The sequence below is a fragment of the Larimichthys crocea genome, chromosome XX (assembly GCF_000972845.2).
Source record: "Larimichthys crocea isolate SSNF chromosome XX, L_crocea_2.0, whole genome shotgun sequence".
Lineage (NCBI taxonomy): Eukaryota > Metazoa > Chordata > Actinopteri > Sciaenidae > Larimichthys > Larimichthys crocea.
The window spans coordinates 15,211,670-15,235,354 of record NC_040030.1 but is presented as its reverse complement, the minus strand read 5'-3'; the positions used below and the strand labels follow the sequence as shown (position 1 = coordinate 15,235,354).

The 23,685-nt window shown below is 40.7% G+C and overlaps 1 protein-coding gene across 2 annotated transcripts; it reads right to left on the bottom strand.

Annotated features, from left to right (window-relative positions):
- Positions 1-1,822: 1,822 nt before the first annotated feature.
- chka (choline kinase alpha) lies at positions 1,823-22,254 on the bottom strand. Of its 2 annotated transcripts, XM_027272146.1 has the most exons (12): positions 21,689-22,254; positions 20,569-20,677; positions 19,024-19,077; positions 12,260-12,373; positions 11,241-11,374; positions 9,197-9,301; positions 8,876-8,934; positions 7,923-8,010; positions 5,760-5,868; positions 5,568-5,674; positions 5,407-5,488; positions 1,823-4,906 (listed from the first exon to the last, which is right to left on the bottom strand). In XM_027272146.1, the coding sequence occupies exons 1-12, from the start codon at positions 22,069-22,071 to the stop codon at positions 4,847-4,849; spliced, it is 1,404 nt and encodes a 467-aa protein (XP_027127947.1). In that variant the 5' UTR covers positions 22,072-22,254; the 3' UTR covers positions 1,823-4,846. The 2 variants fall into 2 exon arrangements, with proteins under 2 accessions (XP_027127947.1, XP_027127948.1); XM_027272147.1 differs by lacking the exon at positions 19,024-19,077.
- Positions 22,255-23,685: the final 1,431 nt, after the last annotated feature.

Genomic DNA, 23,685 nt, shown 5'->3' with positions numbered 1-23,685 from the left:
AGGATAGATCATAGACATATATACACAGACTCTCCTTTAGTTAGGATAGATCATAGACATATATACACAGACGCCTCACTGAGCAGGTTGGTCCGTTGCTGCGATACGTTAACTTGTTCGCCATATTGGATGTGGCAGATCTGCCCGTAAACTAAAACAAGCAGGGCCGGTTTTAGCTATGGGCAATGTGGGCGACCGCCCAGGGCGCAGTCTCCGTGAGGTCTTTAAGTTAATGCCTCTTATACACCCATTCACACACACACTAATATATCTGGGAAACAAAGCTCTACTTTGCCACATCCAAAATGGCGGCCGCCACCGGAAGTAAACAAAACCGCGTTAATTGCGTTAATTTTTTTTAACGTGTTAATTCTTTAAAATTAATCGACAAAATTAACGCGTTAATTTTGACAGCACTAATATATATATATAGTTTTGATGTCTTCATTGAACAAGAAGGTGTCCAAACCTTTAAGTGCCATTAACTTGATTCGTCTCCTTGAACACGGACATTAATGTAAAGTGTAATATACTGTGCATCTGTTCCATTCACTGAATTAAGATTTGTTGGCTTGCTCCTGTGTATAGTACTCACTCTGATTACTGCAGCAAGACGAATATATATATCGTCAGTTGTTGGGCTTGACAAGTTGGAGAACTTGTTGCCCAACAACCATCCCAACCTCTACCCTAAAAAGATTTACCCAAATGCTCGAGTAACTCTGATATCAACGCACGTCTGTCAACAACAACAACAACAAGCTGTTTATTCCAGTTAGAAAAATTCCTGCTCGTCTTCTTCACGCGTTTATCAGGTCAAAGTTAGTCGAAACAACATCATGTAACCTTACTCTTATAAACTAACAGAGTTTAACTCACACTATGTAACTTTGGGCCCCGTGTCGTGCCAGAACAGGAGCTGGGTGAGGCAGCAGCCTCTGCGGACATAATGGCAGAGAAGAGAGCGAAGAGGACGTTGACGGAGGAAGCTAAGAAGAGAAAAGGAGTTTTTGATCATAAGTAATGTAATCAGAACAAATACTCGAGTACAGCTGACCATACGTGGCAGTACAGTGGTGTGACTGTGTGTCATGGGTTGATTTGTGAATTTACCTGACTGGGCAAAGTTCAGTGGAAACCACTGAGTAATTTAGCTTACATCAGTGAAAATGTTTTCTACTTTTACTTTGTTGCACAACCCTTTATCTGATCAACTGTTGGCAGACACTGGTTGGCAAATTGACTCAGCTGGCTGAAGCAGGATTGTGAATCACATGGATGACTTATTCATAGATAACATTTGGTCTGAGCAGCAAACAATCACTTAAAATATTTAAAACGATAAAGCGTAGTCGTGTTGTGATACTGCAAAGCGTCTGCAGAGTGTGATGTGAAAGGATGCTGTGTTTGCTGGCTGAGGTGTGGAGAGCTGCTTTCAGCCAAGTCTGACTCATCGCTGGAACGTTCCAGCGTCACATTCGTCTCGGTGTCAATTATCTCAATAAACATCCCACATAAATCTGTATTTACTGCCCGACTGTCCATCGATCTCAATGCCACAGACTCAGAGCTGCATTTATACAGGAAGAATATCCTCAAGGCTGGCTCCAGAAGTGAGAGAACTGTACTGAGGGTGAATTTTTATAGAACTGTTTGCTTAATTAAGCAGAATTAAGAACGTGGACGCTTTAACTGATAGGTAGGTGTCATTACATTACATTACCCATTCACCCAGCTCCTGTTCTGGCACAACACTGGCTCCACTCCACCACCATCTCTACGTCATATCTCAAATATGGAACAAAACACTCGTCAGTCAGCTGTTTTCTCTTTAATTTTTATTTGGGCAAAGCATTTAAGTAAATTTACATGCTGCAGCCGTTCACCCCAAACATTTTAAATTACAAAGATTGTTTTCATGAGTACGTTATGCATTCGGTAATAGCTGCATAGATAGCAAAGGTGTGAGTCACATGATGATGTGCGGTTATGAGTGCCGTATTTATGACGTCAACACAATGTACATTCTCAGGAATGATACGAGTTTATCATTCTTTATATTTGGATAATTTTTTTTCACCCTCTTTATTTTTGTTACATACATGGTCTAAACATTGGCGAGGGTTTGTTTGTTCTCTACTGAAGAACCAATCAGATCACCTTTTGGTCCGTGTACATGATACTGCTAGTGACAATTATGGAATGTACTTTAGTTACAGATCATGGTGTCCATTTTATTTTTAAAACAATTATATATATATATATAAAACAAAATGTTGTGAACTGCCAGGGCAAAAACCAAAGACAACAAAAGTTTGGTAGGAGAAAGTGAGAATGTTTTAAAGTATCGCCTCACCGGTAACACCAGTAACACAAATTTAAATGGCCGTTCAGTATAATCCATTGCACATACTGTAGGTGCATCCCTACTTCCATTTTAATGCAACATAAATTCAAAACTATAACAACAAAATACACTTGCATGTAAAATAAAACAACTTAAAAAGAGTCACAGTTCAACAACCCCCGAATGATTAAACACGTAAATACTGAAGTACATATAATGTTGGGGGGGTTTTAAGGGTTCATCACGGACCTCAGATCAAAAAGTGCCACAGCAGACATTCAAACATCTCCGGGATTTCCAGTTATCAGACGACTGGTCCATATCATCGCGAGAGTCACAATTTTCATTTTGGTGGCTTCCAGGCTAAAGATCCGGCTTGCTCACGGAGGTTAAACAGGGATGAATGAAAACGCTACAAGTGGGAATGAGCGTTTGTTGTGTTTGCACAGCTTTTACGTGTAGCAGCACAGTCACATTGTACAGTGCAATAAGTGTTTTTAAAGCTGCGCGTCGAGACGTGTTGTGGTAAACAAGTAGTGACAGATCCGAGTACAGCAGATATTTAGCTTTTGAAATCGCCTTCGCTAAACCCATCAAGCTTTGGATTTTCTCCGTACTTAAAGCACGTAAAGAGTTTGGTGACAAAGAACTAGAAACAAAAGAGCAAACGCAACATTAAACTGTGTTTGTCTGCTCTGACGTAAACATACGTAGCTAGCATGTGGAGCTAACTAGCTTAGCACCTAATTTACCACCGGTAACTGAGCTTTATTTGTCAGGCGGAAGAGGATGTCGTCTGGCGACACATTCGTTTGTGGGGTTACGTTAACATTCACGGCTAGGTGGAAGCTAGTCTTTGATGCTATCGGGGTTTTGGCTAACGTTAGCGACCCTGTCCTACGCTTTGTTTGATTTTGGACAGGTTTAACCTCTAACTTACATTCAAATATACTTATATGTAAACCAAGCAGCTACATTATCTTATAGGCAAATAGCTCTAGGTTGCGATCCAAGAACAATGTCGCTACACGTTAGCTTATTTAGCTAGCTAGCTGGCTAACAACAGCTGATACGATCTGCTAGCGACAAAATCAATGGACATTGGCTGAAAATGAGAATCCTATTTTCAAAGGGGACAAATAAAAGTGTTAAACCGGCCGTGGTTCTATCGTAAACTTCGTATCTGTTGGCGTGACATTCGAAAGCTTGACAGGCGTAGCGGGAAAAAGGTCAATTTTAGTTTGTTCCTCTTTACTGGGTGCCACAACCCGTCCAATGTTGGAAACATTTCAAGCATTGAAAGTGTTTCTAATTAAGTCGAATATGCACAAGTAATGCTAATGCTGGTTTCCAGCAAAGAAGATAAACTAAAAATAAAGGCTGTCTCAGCAGCATATGATGAATTTGTGTACAACAACATAGTTTTTAAGTGTTTGGTGCACTTGTAATGACTTGATGGGGCGAGGTAGAACCCATGTGGGAAGTCACAGTGCTTCACTGTTAAATGTGCATGAAGTAAGACTTTAAGCAGACAATAGCCCCAATATGAGTGCGGGTGATTCACAGCAATGACTCAGCTCTCAGTAGTGGACTTGTTGACTAGACAGTAAAAGCCACATTTTACGAAACGCTCCTTTAACAGAGCTGCAACAGCGACAGAGAGCTTAGTAACAATTCCCCAGGCTGGAATGCAAACTATGCGGAGATGTTGGCTCTACCATAAATGCCATAAAAGTCACCAAAAGTTTGAGCAAAATCACAGCTGATGGGTGTAACCATTATTAGCAAGGAAGCCACAAAGAAACCGGACCTGATTGTGACTGAAATACTTTCATGTCTTCAGAAAAACAAACAAAAAAAAGAACTATTTACATATTTGAAAACACAAAGTGTATTCACCCTGGCCTGAAGTGAATGTGTGTGTATGTAATATCTACAGTAGACCTGTCGATCAAGTCAGCCCATCAGTAACAGATAGGGCCAGGTTACTGGCACATTGAGATCTATATATAATATACATAGTTAGCAAGTGGCTGCTTCTGTAAGCAGGAATCTACCAAGAGAGGTCTACCAGAGCATTTCCATAAGGGAATGATCAATACATAAACATTGATGCAATGTTAATTTCCAATCTAGCTGTAACCGAAATCCGCCCTTCTCTTCCTCGCGTTAGTGATATGGTTGGAATAAGGCAGAAGCAGAGAGCAGCTCTGACCCCTGATGAAGGTTAGTAGATGTTTCTTTTTTTTTTTTTGGCTCTCGGGGAGTTACGCAGTGTAAACGTTGAGCTGTAAATGCATCGTGTACTTTTAAAGCACCTATAGCCACATGATCAAGTTTCGGCCTTTGGTAAACACAACAACCAACAGTCGCCAGCGAATCCTCTTGAGGCAGGGAGTTTTAAGTTTTAAAGCGTGGAGCCTGTGTGGTCGCCGTCCTCCGTCTTCCTGCCTGTTTTGGCTGAACGTGGCGATGATCCAATCCGATCATCTCGCAGCGTTAGACAGCCCAGATCTTCTTCTGCTGGAAGTAGGCGTCAAATCGGGCCTTGGCGTACTCCTAAAACACAGCCAAGCACACACATACACATATTAATGTTACTGGAAATTATTAAAAATCTACAGCTGTGTTCTTGCACAACATTTTGACTTTAAATAAGCCAATCACAGTCAGCCATGGGAATTTCTGCCCAGCAACCAGCTGCAGTCGACCAATCAGAGCAGAGCAACAAACAGAAGCTGTGTCTGTCAGTTGAAACTGCTGAGAGAGAGAAAGTCTTCAAAGTTAACTTCGAACAACAGGCTGCTGTTTCCAAAGGGTAGGTCGTACCAATCAACCAAAATCATGACAAGCATCCTCACATCTTGCTGAACGAATCGATATATAATTTGTGTGGCTAAAGTTTAAAAATGTGACCTCTATCTCTTTCTGCTCTCTGCCCGAGGTCTGTTTATGTCACACTGACACAACCTGACTTGACTTGACACAGTAAATGTTAACCTGAAACTACCCTCCAGAGCAAACTTGTCAAACGAGCTTGACAGCAAACATTCACTCACCAGGTATCCAAACTGGATGGTGGAGAGCCGGGCCTGGATGATGGACCACAAGCCCCAGAAGAAGTGTGACGCCAGAGCGAACCTACGTTCAAACACACGCAGACGTTATGTTTGTCTCGACCTTTCTGTTGTATCGTCTTGCACTCCGTCAGAGTACTCACCTGTTGACCTCCACGTACAAATCCTCCTTCACTTTCATCTGGTCCTCCTCGCTCAGGTTGTCGAACCCGGTGTCGAACTCGCGCAGGTAGCTTTCGATGAAGACGAGCTGCACAGAGACAAGTCCACGTCAGTCCACAGCGCTCGACGGGTTAAACCAAAACCAAAAAGACGTGAAAAGTGTTTGAACAAACCTGCTGCGCCTTTGAAGGGTACGCCTGGGCGTCGACCTTGAAGAAGGGAAACTCGTCACAGTTGTAATCGTACATCCATTCGCAGAAATGGTTTCCAATATCGAATCCTCTGCAAGATGGAGAGAGACAAACCGTTGAACGTTAGTTGATTAATGTTACATAAATGTTCATCATCTATCTTAGATTGTTACATTTACATTTGGAAACTGATAAAAAACCCATCAGCCACCGTCAGTTATCAATACACAACCATCAATCAAACCAATAACTAACAGGAGTCAACGTCAGTCAACCTTATCATACTAGTTACCAAGTGTCCATTACGTGTCCGTAAAAACAAACCACTCTACAAACACAAGATAAAGGACGTCACATGTTTCTGTACAAACTTGATATTTTGGATTTTGTTGTTTCAACAACTCAAGAAGGAATGAGGCGAACCATTTCAAACGTGAAGACTTCTCACTAAAATAAGAGCTGATCGGTGCATAACTACTTTTGTTCTGACTTCACGGATGATTCAAAGGCCATTAGACCTGACAGTTCTTGGAAGTTCTATTAAGGTTTGTATTGAATAACTTTCTTGGATTGTATTAATTGTGCCAAGGCCACTATTATATCAGAACAAAACATACTTGATATGCCTGTGTTGCTTTCACAACTAGCAGTAAGTGATATCTTTGGGTTCGCCTACTTAGGCGAACATGAGATCTTGTTTGTTGTTTCAGGTCGGTTTACTTTTTCAGCTGTGAAGCCTTTTGTGCTGTACAATCCTCTGAGACGTGGCGTTTTATAGGTTCAAGGTACCTGAACAAAGCTGATAACTTGACTCCCCAACGTAAAGGAAATGACTGCTGCCATGCGGTTAAGTTTTCTCATGCAACACTGACTTGGAAACTTGTGTCATGCCAGAACAGGAGCTAGTGCTAAATCGCAAAAATACAGATTTCTATGTAATGTTGGCAATGTTTTACCCATGATGAGTCTACACAACCATCTCAGACCTGTCTCTTCATTTTAGGTAATTATTTGAGAGTTGAGTGTCTGCTTTAGACCAGAACAAAATGGACGGTACTGTCCCAGTTCGTGCCTCTGCCTCTGCAAGTAACACTTGCATGTTAATTCCCAGACTGTTATCAGGAGCTGAGAACACAAAACATCCCATCGCACAGAGGAATCCCACATACCAGATTCACCCCCTTTTTGTTTCCACATCCAGCTAATGTCACCCACAGAATGTGTGTGCCTGTCCACTGGTGGGCGTGTTATTCCCGTATATGCATGATGGTACACGTGCTCACATGTTTGGTATGCGCGTGGAGTCACGTGGTTGCTGTGAAACATATGAGGAGACTTAAAGGGGCCAGACAGAAGGGAGCAGCAGCAGCAGGAGGGGAGGTGGGAGTGTTTCTTTTTGTCTGAGATCGACTGCAAAGCCAAGGCCAGTGAATTCACACGTCTGCAACACATTTACAGTCACGAACAAGCGCTCCTTCAGATCCCAGTCTGACAAAATAAATAAACACATGAATACATTTAAATATTTCTCTCCATTTGTGCTCGACTGCACTGCACCATCTCCTCCATTAGCAACATTGACTCCCTCCATCCTGTGTGTCCTCGCCGGCCCTGCCAAATTCTGGTTGCATAACAGCTGCAGTGAATATTTTAACGGAGGGAGGTGGCCATGAGTGATGAGTGCTTGAAGGAAATACTGATGAAACACAGATACCATCCAGGCTGCATTCTTTGCTTGCTACCTGGGGTTATATTGTCCGTTTTTTTTTTAATCAAGGTTTTGGCAGCTGTTGAAAACACAGTACCAGAGAGCATGTTATGTTATGTAATAGAGCTCATTCTGTAACTTCCCTCAATAAAGTAACTTCCCCTCTGATGTCCTCCGGCTGATCTGGCTGCTCAGTAAACTGCTGCCAACTGTAGCAGCTGTTAGCTCATGTTATCTCAGTTTGGTAGCGTGGGGGACTGTGGGCGTTTGTACCACAGGTGTTTTGGACCCCCAGGAAGAAGAATGGAATTCAGGGAATGCTGACGGGGAGTGAAGCCAGTGTCGTGCCAGAACCAGAGCTGGACAGTGTGCAAGTTAGTATGGTTAGCCAGCTAAAACCACGTTATCAGGTTATGGAGAGTATCTAACTAACTTACCTGTAATTGTAGCTGCTGTACTCAAAATCAATAAGCATCAGCTTCTGTTTGTCTGAGCTCTGACGACCCTTCAGCAGCAAAATGTTTCCTGAAAGCAAAAGTTATTTATTTATTCATTTATTATTTCCCAAGAAAATCTCATTACTTTGTACACAGATAAACTAGAATAAAGTAAATAATGAAACAAACTGGAGAATTTCTCAAAAATTTTTGGATTTTGAGAGAGAGGGACAAAATGGCTGACATTTAAAATGGAGGAAGGACAGTCATGGATATTTGACAGAGGCTTCAGTTAAGCCAATCACAGTCAGCCTTGTGAATTTCTGCCCGGTAACCAGCTGCAGTTAACTGCTATAAACAGAAACAGCTGCTGTTTGTTGCTTGGTTCTGATTGGTGGACCGCTACTGTCAAACAACAGCCAGCTATCAGCAAACTGTAGGTCGTAATAAAGAATGGATGTGATTATAAGCATCCTGAGGTCTTGCTGAACACATCGATATAGAATTTGTGTGGCTAAAGTTAAAAAATGTGACCATTAGAGCGAGATAAAAAACTGGTACGTCTGCTTTCCCTCCACAAATTTCTGCTCTCAGTTAATATGGGAGTAAATGGGGCAGTTGGTGGGTGATCCTGACACATCTGAGCTAACAGAGCCAAAACTATAAGTCTGACAGCTTCAGCAGTAACACGTGAGCGACCAGCACAAATTTTACTACAATTTGATGCTCAAATTATTTCTGTAGAGTGAAATTTGTGTCCATGAGAAAAGTTTAAATCAAATTTTTGTGACAGATTTTTCTCTCCCTCTCCCTCTCCACTCTAGCGGTCATGTGACTTTCTCGAAACGCTTCTTTCGTGGACGCAACAATGTTTTTCTTTAATATAAAGTTTTGTTTTTTTATGAAAGAGTAAAAATCAAATGTTGTTGTTGTTGTAAGTTTTTATATTTTACCTTCTTGGCAGTCGTTGTGGCAGAACACGACAGGAGAGTGAGTCGAATCCAGCAGAGACCTGAAGGTCAGAAGTCAGAGTTAACGGCGTGTCTTCATATACTGACCACAATTATTCCTCAACCCTGACAAGGTTAAACACTCATCATCATCACCATCAACTGTGGCACTTTGTTCTTCCACGTGTTCACTCAACACATGTTCCCCACAGGTTAATCTGTTCTGTACATTCTGTTATATAACACCGTGTTTGGAACGTTCCATACGGAGTCATGTGTTATCTCGCTCTGTTACGTGTGTGTGTGTTTTTTTTTTGTACATACTTGAGCATATCCATCTCCTGCGGGAGGTTGTAGCTGAGCAGACGGTTGAAGCGACGCAGGTGGGACTCCCTGGTGAAGTTCAGCCTCATGACTTGGCTCAAGTACCTGTTGAGATTATCAGCACACATTTAGCTCGTCCAACCTCCAGTCCAAGTCCAAGAGAACTTCATGTTCTTGGATAGTATTAAATATGCCTGCTTGGTTGTTGACACCGTTCACGAGATTGAATGTCATGAGACTCAAAACCTCACATAATATTAAACATGTTTGATTTTATAAGGACTTCAGACAGCTCAGGGTTGAGATGTCGAGATGACGGGAGGGCACCGCAACTCGAGAACCTTCAAGATTTTATGCTATTGAAGAAATAGTTCATCACTTCAGCATATTTGTCTTTATATGAACTTTATATAGTTTATTTCTGCTGTGAAGTTGGACATTTTAATATGGGAGCTTATGGAGACCGACTCACTTCCATGGATTCACACTTCACAGCCATGGAGGTTGCCGAATGTGTTAAAACTTTCAGAAGGTGACACAGTGAAGCGTGTGCACTCTCTGAACACATTGAACTGACTCACTGATAAGCAACAAGTGGAAAGGTCATGATGACATCGCTGGAAGTGATTACTGGTCGTAAAATTTAAAAATGTCAGTTTTATCATAGCCAAATATTAGTTCTAGTAATGAATAGTAAATACTGGAGTGATAGCAGCAGTGGTGTGTGTGCAGGTGCAGAGAAGAGGAAGGGAAAGCACAAACTGACGTGTGGTTTGACAGAAATATTCAGATCTGTACTTTCATTTTCTCAAGAGCGAACTCATTTTCAACTATAATCTGGATGCTTTTATCTCTGCAGTGGATTGTTTGCTGATTAACAAAAACAAGCCAATAGACGTTTCAGTAGTTTTATGCGGAAGTTACACCAAACAACTTTTCAACATTTTTGCAGACCAGTTTCCTATTTCAATCCGATTCACGACAACTTGCCACAGCAGTTACTTCTATATTTGGCTCGGCTTCACAGACAGACTTGTTTTGGTTAGCTCAGTTGATAGAGCATCCGGCCCATGTACAAAGGTTCAGTCCTTGCCACAGCGACACAGGGTCATATCTGTCTTGGCTCTGGCTTTTGGAAAATACCAAAGAATACCAAGATCTGGATATGGTCACTTTACTTAAAGGGAGTTTCCATCGAAGTCATAACAACCTGAATATTATTCTGCACTTTTTATTATTAGAATATTATAAGAATTCCCATGTTCAGTTCATATAAAGACAAATATGCTGATGTGATTAAATTACACTATTTGCATGAGCCAAGACTAAAAACATCTGACAACATTAAGTATATTTGATTGTATCAGAACGTCAAGATAAGAAAAAAAGACAGACTTAAGAAAGCTCGGACTGAGTCCATCAAGATGACGGAAGATGACCGCCAACTCGAGCAAAACTTTCAGGATATGATACAGAAATCAGAAATTTGTCTGTGACATCGAAACCCTTTGAATAAAATGATTTGGTGTAAGGCCAGAATTAGCGGACAAAGAAGTAGAGGTTTGGATTGTTGTCACGAAAAAGATGACAATCATTGGATCATAAAACTGATAACCTCCCTTTTAAATTGAAAGTCACTTTACAAATATAAAAATCACCAGACAGCCCTTAGTCTACTCACTGATAGCCTACTGAACTTCAATGCCAAATAAGCAGAGAGAGATAAAACATCTGAGGAATTCAACACACTCGAAACCAAAAACCTGTTCTGCTGGTTGCAAATGTTTTGTTCTAGATCTCTGAATCCTGATGTGGAAAATTACTGGCAAGTGATAAACAAGAACAGAGCGCAACAAACCGTTATCACCACAGGCCAATAGGTATTTTGCAACGCAAACCTAGTGAACAAACCTGGGCGGAAGAGAGTAATGATAAGCCACCTGCCACATAATACTCGATAACATGAGTCATCAATTTGGTGAGACTGGACAGGACAGTGTTGGACAGGACGGGATAAAACTGGACAAGGCTTTGAATGACTTACTTGTCCATGGTTCCAAACAGCCACTTGGGTTCCTTGTTGAAGGGCATCCTCATCCTGTGAAACTTGGCCATCTTCTCTGCAACCTCCACTGAGATACTGGGGTCGCTCAGCTCACAGGTGTCCAGTTTACGGCTCTGTTGACAGGGTTTTATAAATTATTATTTTAGTCATACAGTAATCCATGTAATGCCAGATAGTGTCTAGTGTAGTTTACAGATGGCTGGATGTACGAGTGAACAAGCAGGTTTTCACCTGAACTATGTTCAAACAAGATAACACAAATCTGTCTGAATGACTTGTGGTTAGTCCTTTGTTGGAGATAAGAAGTCTGGGTCACTGGGACTGTAAACGTAGACCTTCTTTCCAATGCGTAACCTACAGCAAAGGTGACGGAAGTCTCGAAAGGTCCAAAAAATACAACGAAAAAGTGCAACAGCCATTATTTCTGCTTTCAGACTACATTTATTGTTCCCAGGCTACAAGCTACAGTCAATGTTTTTCCACAACAAACACTGAATAAATATAATTTAACAAACTAAGACTAACAACAAACACTGAGTTTGAATATGAAATACAATGGAGTACATTCCGATACATTTGAAAGCACACTACATAGTTTGTAAAACACTTGATATATTTATATAAAACGTATATTTCTGGGGAATTTTTCACAATACTTTCAGTGTCATGAAGTCAATGGAGGGCAATATGTTTTTTTGTGTAACAGAGTAATACTTGCTACAGAAGAGCAGATGTTTTATGGTTAATTAATTCTGCCTGAACATCGATCCACGATGCATCATTGAACAGTACACCACATGCTGTGGTGCTGCATCATTTATTTCCCAGCTGTCGATGCTTAATTTTAACTTTCAAACCCAAATCCTGACCCAAAAGAAACCCACAATTCAGTACTATGTCACTGACACATTTATGATACATTAGTTGGCGCCAAACAAGTTTAAAGAGTTGATATCCGGTGCTAAACCAAAAGAAACAACAACAACATGGTGACTTACAGGGACGTACTGCTCCAGTCGGCCCTGAGGGAAGATACCGTAGAGTTTAGGTCCCAGCTCCCTCTCCGCCAAGATGGCAAACATCACACTCTCCAAGACCATGGCCTCCGCCCCCTGAAAACACATGACCGGAAGAGATTTAACATTTAAATTAAGAGAGCGGTTCACACCGTCACCACCAACACCAAAACAACGCATCTGTAATGAGAAATGAGATAAAGAGGTTTTCTAGGTCCAAACATGAAAAAAAAACAAAAAACACGAAAGTTAGATGGAGGTTTTAGTTTTGAGCTTCAGGACCACCACTGTCAATGCAAACTCTTATATAGGATGATAACTACAATGCCAGCTATACATAAAATAGGTTTTATATGATGATGATTTTAGTTAAAGACTGACTATTATCAAAATAGTTAGTCAATCAGTGAACTGGTGTTTATGCTCTAACTGAGAATAGGGTTATATCATCTGCAAACAAACTGATATGAAGTAAATCTTATTTATATATAGCTTTTAGTTATATTTTGCTCATATCTTGTTGCTGTCAGGAGGATTGAGCTGTGAAATTAGATTTTCTATTAAGGATTTTTTGTCATTTCTTGCCCCATAACACACAAAATAACTTAAATATATCACAAAAGAATACGCTCCTCTGGGTATACAATAATGCTCTGTACTGTGAGGTTTCTAAGTTGGCAGACTGTCTAAGGTCCAACGTGACAATTGAATGATAGTGGGGTGAACTGTAGTCTGCAAGGGGATTATGTGGGAATCGGGAGGTGGTGGAGAAGGATGGAGGAGTCTGAATGAGGAGAAATTCTTTGGTTAGGGTTAGTTGGGTTTGCCTGTCAGAGCAGTGAGGAGAACACAAGAGGTAGATTAAAAGCTCCAGGGAGAGTTGGCCCACTTCAATGCACCAGGCTGTGTTGAACTCGGTGAAGTAGACAGGGCAGCCTTGTCTTTTATCTTAGAGACACACAAATCTCACACACCAACACACATCGCCGGGAGCCGCTCAAGGTTAAACCGAGAAACCTTCACTCCAGACCAACACAAACACGAGTCCTGGAGCCTGAAAGACTACAGCTGGCTTCTCACCCACTTCATTTAGCTCCAGCCTATTGTGTGGAGGAGGACTCCTTCGAAAAACAGCAGGAGAGAAAGCTATAACAAACTGGTCATTCTCCAGGTGACTTACTATGTGTGAAACTCAAGTTCATAGTGTAGTTTAGCATCTTTGGTGGCAGACTTGCAGTGAAGACAGTTTCATTGAGGTGAATACCACAATATACAAAAGTTGTGCATATGTATTATGTTTATATTTTGGCAGTCAAATGTTGGCACTGTTGCAATACGGCAAAGAAGAAGCGGTAAAATGTACACAGTACAAGTAGTACTCAAATTAAGACAACACTACCCTACTAGTACACAGTGTACACAAAGTACTACAATTTAGTGCACCAACAAAGGTATCTGAATTCAGACACAGGACATAGTTACTGGAAATTTCCAGTTAGAAAAAATATTTGCCTTCAACTTTCTTCAGAGACCCAGCTCTTCTTGATCAAATAAAGAGGACACAACTGCCTCCAGATCAGCCCCGCCTACATGTAACTGGTGTGCAAAGAGACACAAGAAAGTTATCTTTTTTATTCAGGATGCAGATAACGACAGATTTCAAAAACCACTAAAAACAAACATCTAAGCCTCTTAGGTCAACGGCCTACAGATAAATTACTGCAGAGTAAAGAGATCTGGATCAGAGCGCTGAGGTCTTGCCAAGAAATGAGTTTCACACTGATCGTCCAGCATGAAGCCGGCTCAAAAGAAACAACCTCGCCTGGTTTGTGGCCTCCAAGATGTTACGCATTTTTGCAAGCATATTTCTCAAAACAAGCCAAAGAGAAGCTCAATACTGAACTCGTATCACTGGTAGCTCTTTGGAGATAACATTACCCACAAAGGATTGAGAACAGGGCTGCAACCAACAATTGTTTTCATTATGGTTTAATGTGATGGTTAATCACTTGTCTATAATATGTTCCCACAAATCCCAGAATTTTCTTAAGTCTAAGGAAACATCTTCAAATAGTTTATTTTGTCTCACCAGTCAGAACTTGGGTAAACTTTATCCTCTCCTACTATTAGATATACTATGTGGTAACACATCTATGTTGAAAGAACAACCTAAATTTAAATATATATTTAGTATTTAATCACATCTTTAGTTAATTAGTGTTATATTAGCTAACTTAAGATGTGATCAGATACGTATATATCTTCAAAATTTGCTTGCCCTTTTAACATAAATGATTTTATCTTTTAACCATTTGCAAAGTCAAACATTAGCACATTTAATCTTTAATCATTTTTTGTATGAACAGTGTTCAAAGCAGATAATCACACTTGCACATGCTCTTTTTTCCTAATATGCATGATAATACGACAACATAGAGGACAAATTTATGGACGCTTTAACAGAGAAAATCTCCTGAACACATTGTGCTTTATTGTCAGAACATTTGTTCAGGGAATGCTCCCCAATGTTATGTAATCTGCAGAATGCTGATCACATGTAACTACAAATCCCCAACGAGAATTATCCACATTACCATAATCATCTTGACACACATACGACCAGACAACAAGCCAGCTGGCAGCCTGTGCGTAAAGCAGGGTAAAGACACAAACTCCTACTGGGCTGTCTTGCAGCACATATCTGAATATATTCCAGTGACTCGACGAGTGACATCTCGGTTACTGTGGCTGTGCTGACCCAGATCCAGCCCTCACACGGACTAACCTTCAGCATGTACAGAGACTCGGTCGGCTTGTTCTAACTTACATTTGCTACGTGGCAAGCAGAGATCAAAGTATTGAGTCAATCTCTATTAAGGTGTTAACCTTTACAAAGTGATGACTTTAAAAGCAGCTTAGAGTCACTTTGATCCAGAACTACACCGGTGATAACAGTGTTGACATACACCTATTTAAACTTAGCTTTAGTGACAATGACAAATGGGGCCGGTGTAGACAATAGATAATACCTGATCTGCAAACAACCCATGCGACACTCTTTTAGATGCAAAGATTTTCTGGACAGAGAAGACAGGTGGCTTGGAAGAGGATTGAAAGCCTACGATGTTGACCTTTCATCCCTTCCCAGGAGACTGAACAGCAATTTACACTTTGGCTCATATGACAACTGTCGTTCACACCAAACCTCATGAAACCTCAACAACTGTCGTTCACACCAAACCTCATGAAACCTCAACGACGGCCGTTCACACCAAACCTCATGAAACCTCAGAAATGGTCGTTCACACCAAACCTCACGAAACCTCAACAATGGTCGTTCACACCAAACCTCATGAAACCTCAACAATGGTCGTCCACACCAAACCTCATGAAACCTCAACGACGGTAGTTCACACCAAACCTCATGAAACCTCAACAATGGTCGTTCACACCAAACCTCATGAAACCTCAACAATGGTCGTTCACACCAAACCTCATATGGCTTTAGTGGCTCTGACGACAGTCGTTACAACAACGAGACTCTGTCAGTTACCCCCGATGTAATCTTTCTTGAAGAAAGATGACCTGGACAACTGAGAACCTTCACAGGCAAACCCACTACCTGCAATTACTGATTCAAACATTGCTAAAGTCTGATTTGTGCACAAGTACATGACCTTTTTCTAACACAGCTCTTCAAACTACTGAGAAGATGAAGAGAAAGTTCTTGATTCAGACACCAGTCATGTGTATGCTGTTTATAGGCTGTAACCATGACCCCGGAGTCCCTTATTGACTGTCCTGACAGCACGGCAGTCCTCAGTCAACCTCTGTTTAATTTCCTCTGACCTATTTTAGGTCTGTTTGATTTGGCTCACTCTCCCAGACGAGTCTTGCCCTTCGTTGAAAAGTTAATTATTGACAAGTCATAGACGTTAAACCGCCATTCATACAAGAATTTCAACACCCCTCCCCTTTTGTCACTCTGTTTCCTGTCCGGAAACAGGAAACTGAAACTTCCTATCGTAAATTTAAATATCCTTTTTAAACGAACAGGAAGTTCCCACTGTTCACTGTCGACTCTGGCATCGCGTTCTCTTTGGATATTTTATAACATTGTAATCTAAATTGGTATGCAGCTCTCTTATCAGTGCTGCTGCTCAGCTGTGAGATATTTAGCGGCTGGCTTTGGAGCGATGCAGTAGGTGCACTGTGAACCGCCGACAGCTGCTGCCGCTGCTTTAACCTCAATGCCCATCTGCTCTGTTATGTGTGTCAATGAACCAGTAAAGAGAGTTAAATACAGATCATCTGAACTGAAGTGACACATTTGTTCCATTCATCTGTCCGGGAAAGGAGAAGTCATGTCAAAGGACAGTGATAAGGATGATCTACTGTTACGTAACACCACAATAATCAGTACTACCAGAGATACATTCAGTGCACTGATGACATAATGAACTTGTGTTCTTCCTTTTCTGGGGCAGCACTCATGAGAGACAGTTTCATCAGAGAGTTTGATGGTTTGAGATTTTCCGGTTTGACTGACCTTCATGTCTTAACACAACAATGGACCGTTGTTTCTCTGTGTTGATACAGTAGCTGGATGGAGCTATTTACTGTAGGTCAACACCACTGCCTGATGTGTGATGTTTCAGTTCCCATACTTCCACACTTACACTTCCTGTTTTGAGTCCAAAAGTGAGAGTACCTGAATGGTGCACTCAGGTTCAATGTGGTCAACGGTCGCCATCACCAACGAATGTCAACGCCGTTGATTATACCGAATTTCAATGGACGTTGTTTACAGTTCACGGTGAAAAGGTTTGCTGTGGTCAACCGCCAATGGTTGGTATTTTGGCTACGTGGCAGAAGAAGAGGGACCACCGCCATTGTAAAAATGGTGGCCAGGGAAGTTGCAAGTGGTCACATCCAACTTACAATAAACAAATGTAAGTTGGATGTCAGTTTTATATTTATATTTCGGCTATCAAATGTTGGCACTAACGCTCCATATGGCTGCAAACCAACAAAGAACGAGAAGCAGAAAAACGTGATTGTCGTTTCCGGTAAACAAATTGAAATAAATAAAACTTCTCTGCTGAAATGAAATCTAAAATAAAAAAAAACATATTTTACTTTGTTTACAGTGTTTTTATCCAGATACTTTAATGGTTATTTTTCTATTTCTAGTATTTCTTCGTTGTCTTATCCATCTTGTGACTGTGAGCTGTTGTAAATTTCCACGGTGGGATCAATAAAGTCTCTTATCTTATCTCTCATGTTTCTGTTATGTTGTATCTTTAGTAATGTGTCATTTGTACACGTGTCTGACGTGTTAATCATCCTCACAGGGATTAATACAGTGTCGTCTGATCCCAACAGGATTTATCTTAACCAGACAGCACTGTTGGCAAAAGTGGGTCGAGGCGAGGTTATTCTAAGATGCTGACACTGGGTCAGTTCTGCATTAGCTGTCGCTGCTAACCGAAAGGCTGGATCAGAAGCTGGACAAGCAGCATTCTCGAGGGTGACAACAATGATCTCACCTCCATCATGTGATTGGGAATTGTGACTCAGCATGGCTAATGGATGAGTCAAGGGTCATGATCACATGATGTGATGCAGGGTAATTTTCCAGGTCAGTGGGGACGAGCTTTGGCAGCGCTTCAAGCTGTATGAATACTTTTAACCCTCTAGACAGGAATGCTCTTTGTTTTGTAGATAGTTTAAGTTGTCATCAATGAATAGAACCACAAATATACTCATCACATAATATCTATGATTTTATTATGGCGGGTTTCCAACCGGTTTCCTTTGGAAATCTAAAAATGTATTTTCTGACGGGAGAGTTCGCCAAAGAGTCGGCAGGGAGGACTGACCGGGTTGCACCGACTCTTTCACATAAATTAAAAGATCTTTCTCAAATAAGTTGTCGAAGACACTACCACATTATTGTTGGTTGCTAGAACAATGTGGATTACTCAAAATTTCATCAGATAATCACCGATGATAGACAAGGGGACTTAACTGGCTGTTTTCGGCGGACAGTTCGCCAAAGAGTCGGCAAGGAGGACTGACCAGGTTGCATAAATTTGAATATGTGTTTCTCATATAAGTTGTCAACATTACTGTTGTTTGTTATAACAATCTGGGTTGCTCATATAATCACTGTAGATAAACAGAGGGACTTAACTGGCTCTCACTGCCTAGACAGAGGGGAGAGTTCGCCGAAGAGTCGGTAGGAAGGACTGGATGATTTTTTCTCATGTTTTTTTGTTTGTTCTTATAAAAGGAACAAATATATTTACAACAGCTTTAGTGCCGTTTGTTTTTGTTTTAATCAAATTTGGATTAAAAAGCTACAAATGTCACAAATTTGATTGACAAATTAAAGCGAAAGTTGAGTGTGATCAGCTTGTGATCGGTCAGTTTGTTGATGAACTTGCAGCAACATTCAAGAAATCTTCCAGTTCTTACTTCAGTGCGTCCCGTCTTGTGTTGCAAACAGCTTCTTCAGTCAAAGTTTGGAGCTAAACGCAAGCTAAATTAACTCATTACACCAAAATAAGAGTCTTCTCAACTCAGTCACATCATGCCAGAGTTCAAGTTAAAAGTTGAGTTTATACAAAGGTTCAAGCATCTCCCTGAAACAACTGATGTCTCGGTGGAGGTTCAGAAGACTATATATGGAGGAAACATGCTGTATGGTGGCACCATCATCATCATCATCATCAGTTACTTACTTGGAATTGATTCTCTTTGTTTGACTGTCGGGAATCTCCTTTATTACAGGACATCTATCAACAAGAGAAAAAGGAAAGAACTATCCATGAATACATGTGAAGGCGTCCAAGTCAACATTTAAAAAAAATAAACAAAAAAAACACCTAGCCACGCCTGCGGTGCAGACAGTACAGTATGAGTTGAAAACACAGACCACACAAGTCTTTTGGACTTTAGAGGTCGTGGTCAAAGTAATCGCTGCGAGAGAGAGAGCAGAGGTGGAAACAGTGCAGAGATGAAGCTGGATTTTATTACCCACCTGCTGTTGGATTATATATGAAAGCTGTGGCTACAAATATAGATATCTATCCATCATCCGACATGCTATTCACATTACTTCATTGCTGAGAAACGCCGTCTTCGACGCAGTTTAATCATTAGTTGCCGTGCACTCTGACTATGACATCCTTAATCATATTAGCTTTTTGATTTGACTTCACTAATTCCTGTGAGACGGCAGACGGGTTACCTTGGTGAAGGAACACGGCTGGCTCGCTCAGACATCCCTAGCAATAAAAACTAACCGCTTATACAGCCATTAGTGATTAACTTTAGTTAATACGTAATGCAGGGGGTCTGGAGTTCATGTCAAAAAAAGAGCAGCGTCTTCGTTTTTAATGCTTGGGCGAGATTAAAATGTGCTGTCTTCAGGAAACTTTGAGTAAATATTTTGAAGTCTTTGACCTCTCCGCGCTCGATAGTCGCGGAGTGAAATCAATGGTTATCTTTGAAAGGGAGGTCGTTCTGTTACTGTGTCTGCAGCAGAGCAGCTGAGATTGTGAACCCTGGACAGCGACATCGTTCTTAGGAGATAACAAAAATACATTATCTAAGTGCTAGGTAAAGACTTTTCTTGCTTGTCGAGCTGCAAATGTGCAGATTCACCCTCAAGAAATCACAAGGCAGCGATTTAGAGCAGAAAAAGAGACAGACAGGAGAGGCGTTTCAGCTTTTTTCCCCTCCCCTCCATACTGTATCTCCTCCCCAGCTGAGTCAAAGCCAGGTTTGTTTTGTTGTTGTTGTTGTTGTTGTGCGCTAACATGAGTGTGTGTTAAACGTCTTTGTATTAGGCTGAGATTTCAGAGATCTCATACTGTACCGTGTTTTTTGGTGGGTTCACCTGGGAACAAGAGTGCCCAAGGCACGCTCCTTTGGGAAGCCTACGGCAAAGAACACATGCATGTACAGCCATGGGGGTACATCACTATGTACAACAATGGCTAACACGCACACTCGCATTCATACGCACACACACACACGTGTGAAGGGAATAACTGCACATGCATGCACACGCTAACATAAGCATATGGCCTGCACACGCACACACACACACACAACATAAACCTCTGGTGGCGGCACTGTCACATCACACAGTTTTCACTCATTAAAATCTTCATTAAATAACTACAAACTAATAATCTACACACATCTGAAGGGGAAACTAGTGTCAACACACCCTCGCGAGAGAGTTGGGCTAAGTGATGAGTGAGTGATGCGGCTCCCACCTGCAGGATGGCCCCATAGAGGCGCAGCAGGACGCTCCTCGGCTCGTCCCCGACAGACTGGGCGCCGTCGGGGAGGCTGCACAGGAAGAGCTTGTTGCTCAGACCACCCCTGGAGGACGGAGAGAGACGGAGACAGATGCATTAATACAAGTTTAGGTAGGAATTTTACTACCAAAAAGCCAAAAAAAATGCAGTTCCTCTAACGTCCACTTGACGTCATTCAGGCGTCATTCAGTCTGCCGAGTCTTAGAAATAATTTGGACTCCGTAGTAGAGGACCTGCTTCCTCATTCTCCAATTTCCGCCAATAGATCCACTAAATGTTAAACACTGGACCTTTAAGATTAAGAAAGAAAAACAAACTATACACCACAATTAACCGAGCACAAATAACTCTTACATGAGTTGTTGTAGCTCTTTCGGTTCAAGAGGACAAACAGGAAACAATAAAACTAGTAAATAAATAAAAGGCAAAAAGACAATACGACGTGTACAAGAACATTTAGAAACTAAACAGATTCTTCACTGGAGCACATTTCCCCATTGCATACTCTGTTGTACTGCTTAATAATAATATATATATATATATAGATATATATATATATAATAGATATATATATATATATATAATATATATTTGTCTGTGTTGCATTTTTAATGGAGAAAACAAACCATTTGCAATAAAAAACACAAATTAATCACCATTATTGGGCCCTAGAACATCAAATTTGAAATGGGTAATCAATTAATAAGCTTGGTACAATTTTTCAAAAATATATAAAATTCATAATTTTTTAATAAAGAAAACAAACCTATTTGCAAAAAAATGAATAATAATTATCACCATTATCAGCCTCTAAGACATCAAATTTAAATAGAAAGTCAGAACATAAATAACTTTATATTATATAAATTATTTTAAATTTTAAGTGAAGATTTGAGTGTTTCATGATCAGGTGACACTCTTGGTCTTATTCATGCATGTTAAATGACATTTATTAGTTTAAATTTAATATTAAAATCTATTGTTTGACCCTTTATCATGAAACTGGGCGGTGTCATCCACCTCGGGCCCTTTTTTCCCCGTCTCTCTCTCCTCAGACAAAGGGAACACGGTGTACCTTATGACGGTGATCTGGAAGTCCTCCTCGGACAGGCTCTTCCAGGCTCCGTGGAGGAACTCCCTGCACCACAGGTAAGCCTTGGCGCGGGTGTCCGAGTCGGGCTGGTCGTCGGGGCGGATGAGCTGCTCCTTGCAGCTCTCCTCCTCCTCCACGGTGTCGGGCTGGACCTGGAGGGCGTTCTCGGTCACCAGCAGACCCAGAGACATGGAGGGGGAAGAAGAAACCCCGTTGATGAATTTGGTTTTCATTTTCAGCTTTGCAAAAATAAAATAAAAACAAAAGCGTAAATAAAATAAAAAAATCTGATTTAAAGGGCCCAAAATGAGCTGAGGTGTCAGTGACGCAGGAGGATTTGATAAATGTCGGATCTCTCGGTGCATTAAATGACTCAAGAAGTAGATTTTTGCAGTCTTTATTATTCGCTGTAAGAATAATAATAATAAAGTGTCGCTGAAGACGGTGAAGTAACGGAGTAACGCAGAGTAACGGAGAGTAACGCGTCCTGACGGCTGCCTGGCACAGAATGAATAAGACGCGAGCGACGCGCGCCGATTTACAGGCACGGACAGGCCACGCCCACCGTCTCTTCGCTCATTGGCTGGCTGGGACACAACCCTCCACGGGACCTAAACAAACCCGCAGGTGCGTTCATGGACAATCGGAAAATACAGGTGCAAATTTTGTGTTTATTATTACATAATATTAAAAAAAAAAATGCAGTAGGTTAATTTTCATGTATGTGTAGAAACCAAAGATGGTTCTAACTAAAGTATACTGAAGGAGGAAGGCATCAATGTTTAACCAGTTGTTGACTAGAGATTTAGATTACTGACAGGTGGGTGTTTGTCTGTTTGAGCAACCAGGCGTCATTCAGTCTACCGAGTCTTAGAAATAAGTTGGACTCCGTAGAAGAGGACCTGCTTCCTCATTCTCCCAAATCTACCAAATCTTTTTTTCAGGTGATTATACATAAATAAAAACCAACTTTTTGAATATTATTTTCCAATTTCAGCCAATAGATAGATAGATAGATAGATAGATAGATAGATAGATAGACCACTAAATGTTAAACACTGGACCTTTTAAGATACAGAAAAAGAAACTCAATTAACCAAGCACAAATAACTCTTACATGAGTTGTTGTAGCTCTTTCAGTTCAAGAGGACAAACAGGAAACAATGAAACTAGTAAATAAAAAAGGCAAAAAGACAGAAAGACAATACGACGTGTACAAGAACATTTAGAAACTAAACAGATTCTTCACTGGAGCACATTTCACCATTGCATACTCTGTTGTACTGCTTAATAATTATTTCTTTCTAAAAGAAATATATCTTTCTGTTACATTTTGTGAATTTATATACAACTCACCTGTTCATATTATATTAAGGCTTAAAGTTATACAGGATTAAGAGCGTGGACGCTTTAATTGACAGGTTGTTGCGTTACAGGCAGATTGTGTTTATTATTACATAATATTAAAAAAAAAAATGCTGTAGGTTAATTTTTATGTATGTGTAGAAACCAAAAATGGATCAAACTAAAGTATACTGAAGGAGGAAGGCATCAATGTTTAACCAGTTGTTGACTAGAGATTTAGATTACTGACAGGTGGGTGTTTGTCTGTTTGAGCAACAAGGCGTCATTCAGTCTACCGAGTCTTAGAAATAAGTTGGACTCCGTAGAAGAGGACCTGCTTCCTCATTCTCCCAAATCTACCAAATCTTTTTTTCAGGTTATTATACATAAATAAAAAACAACTTTTTGAATATTATTTTCCAATTTCAGCCAATAGATAGATAGATAGATAGATAGATAGATAGATAGATAGACCACTAAATGTTAAACACTGGACCTTTTAAGATACAGAAAAAGAAACTCAATTAACCGAGCACAAATAACTGTTACATGAGTTGTTGTAGCTCTTTTAGTTCAAGAGGACAAACAGGAAACAATGAAACTAGTAAATAAAAAAGGCAAAAAGACAGAAAGAC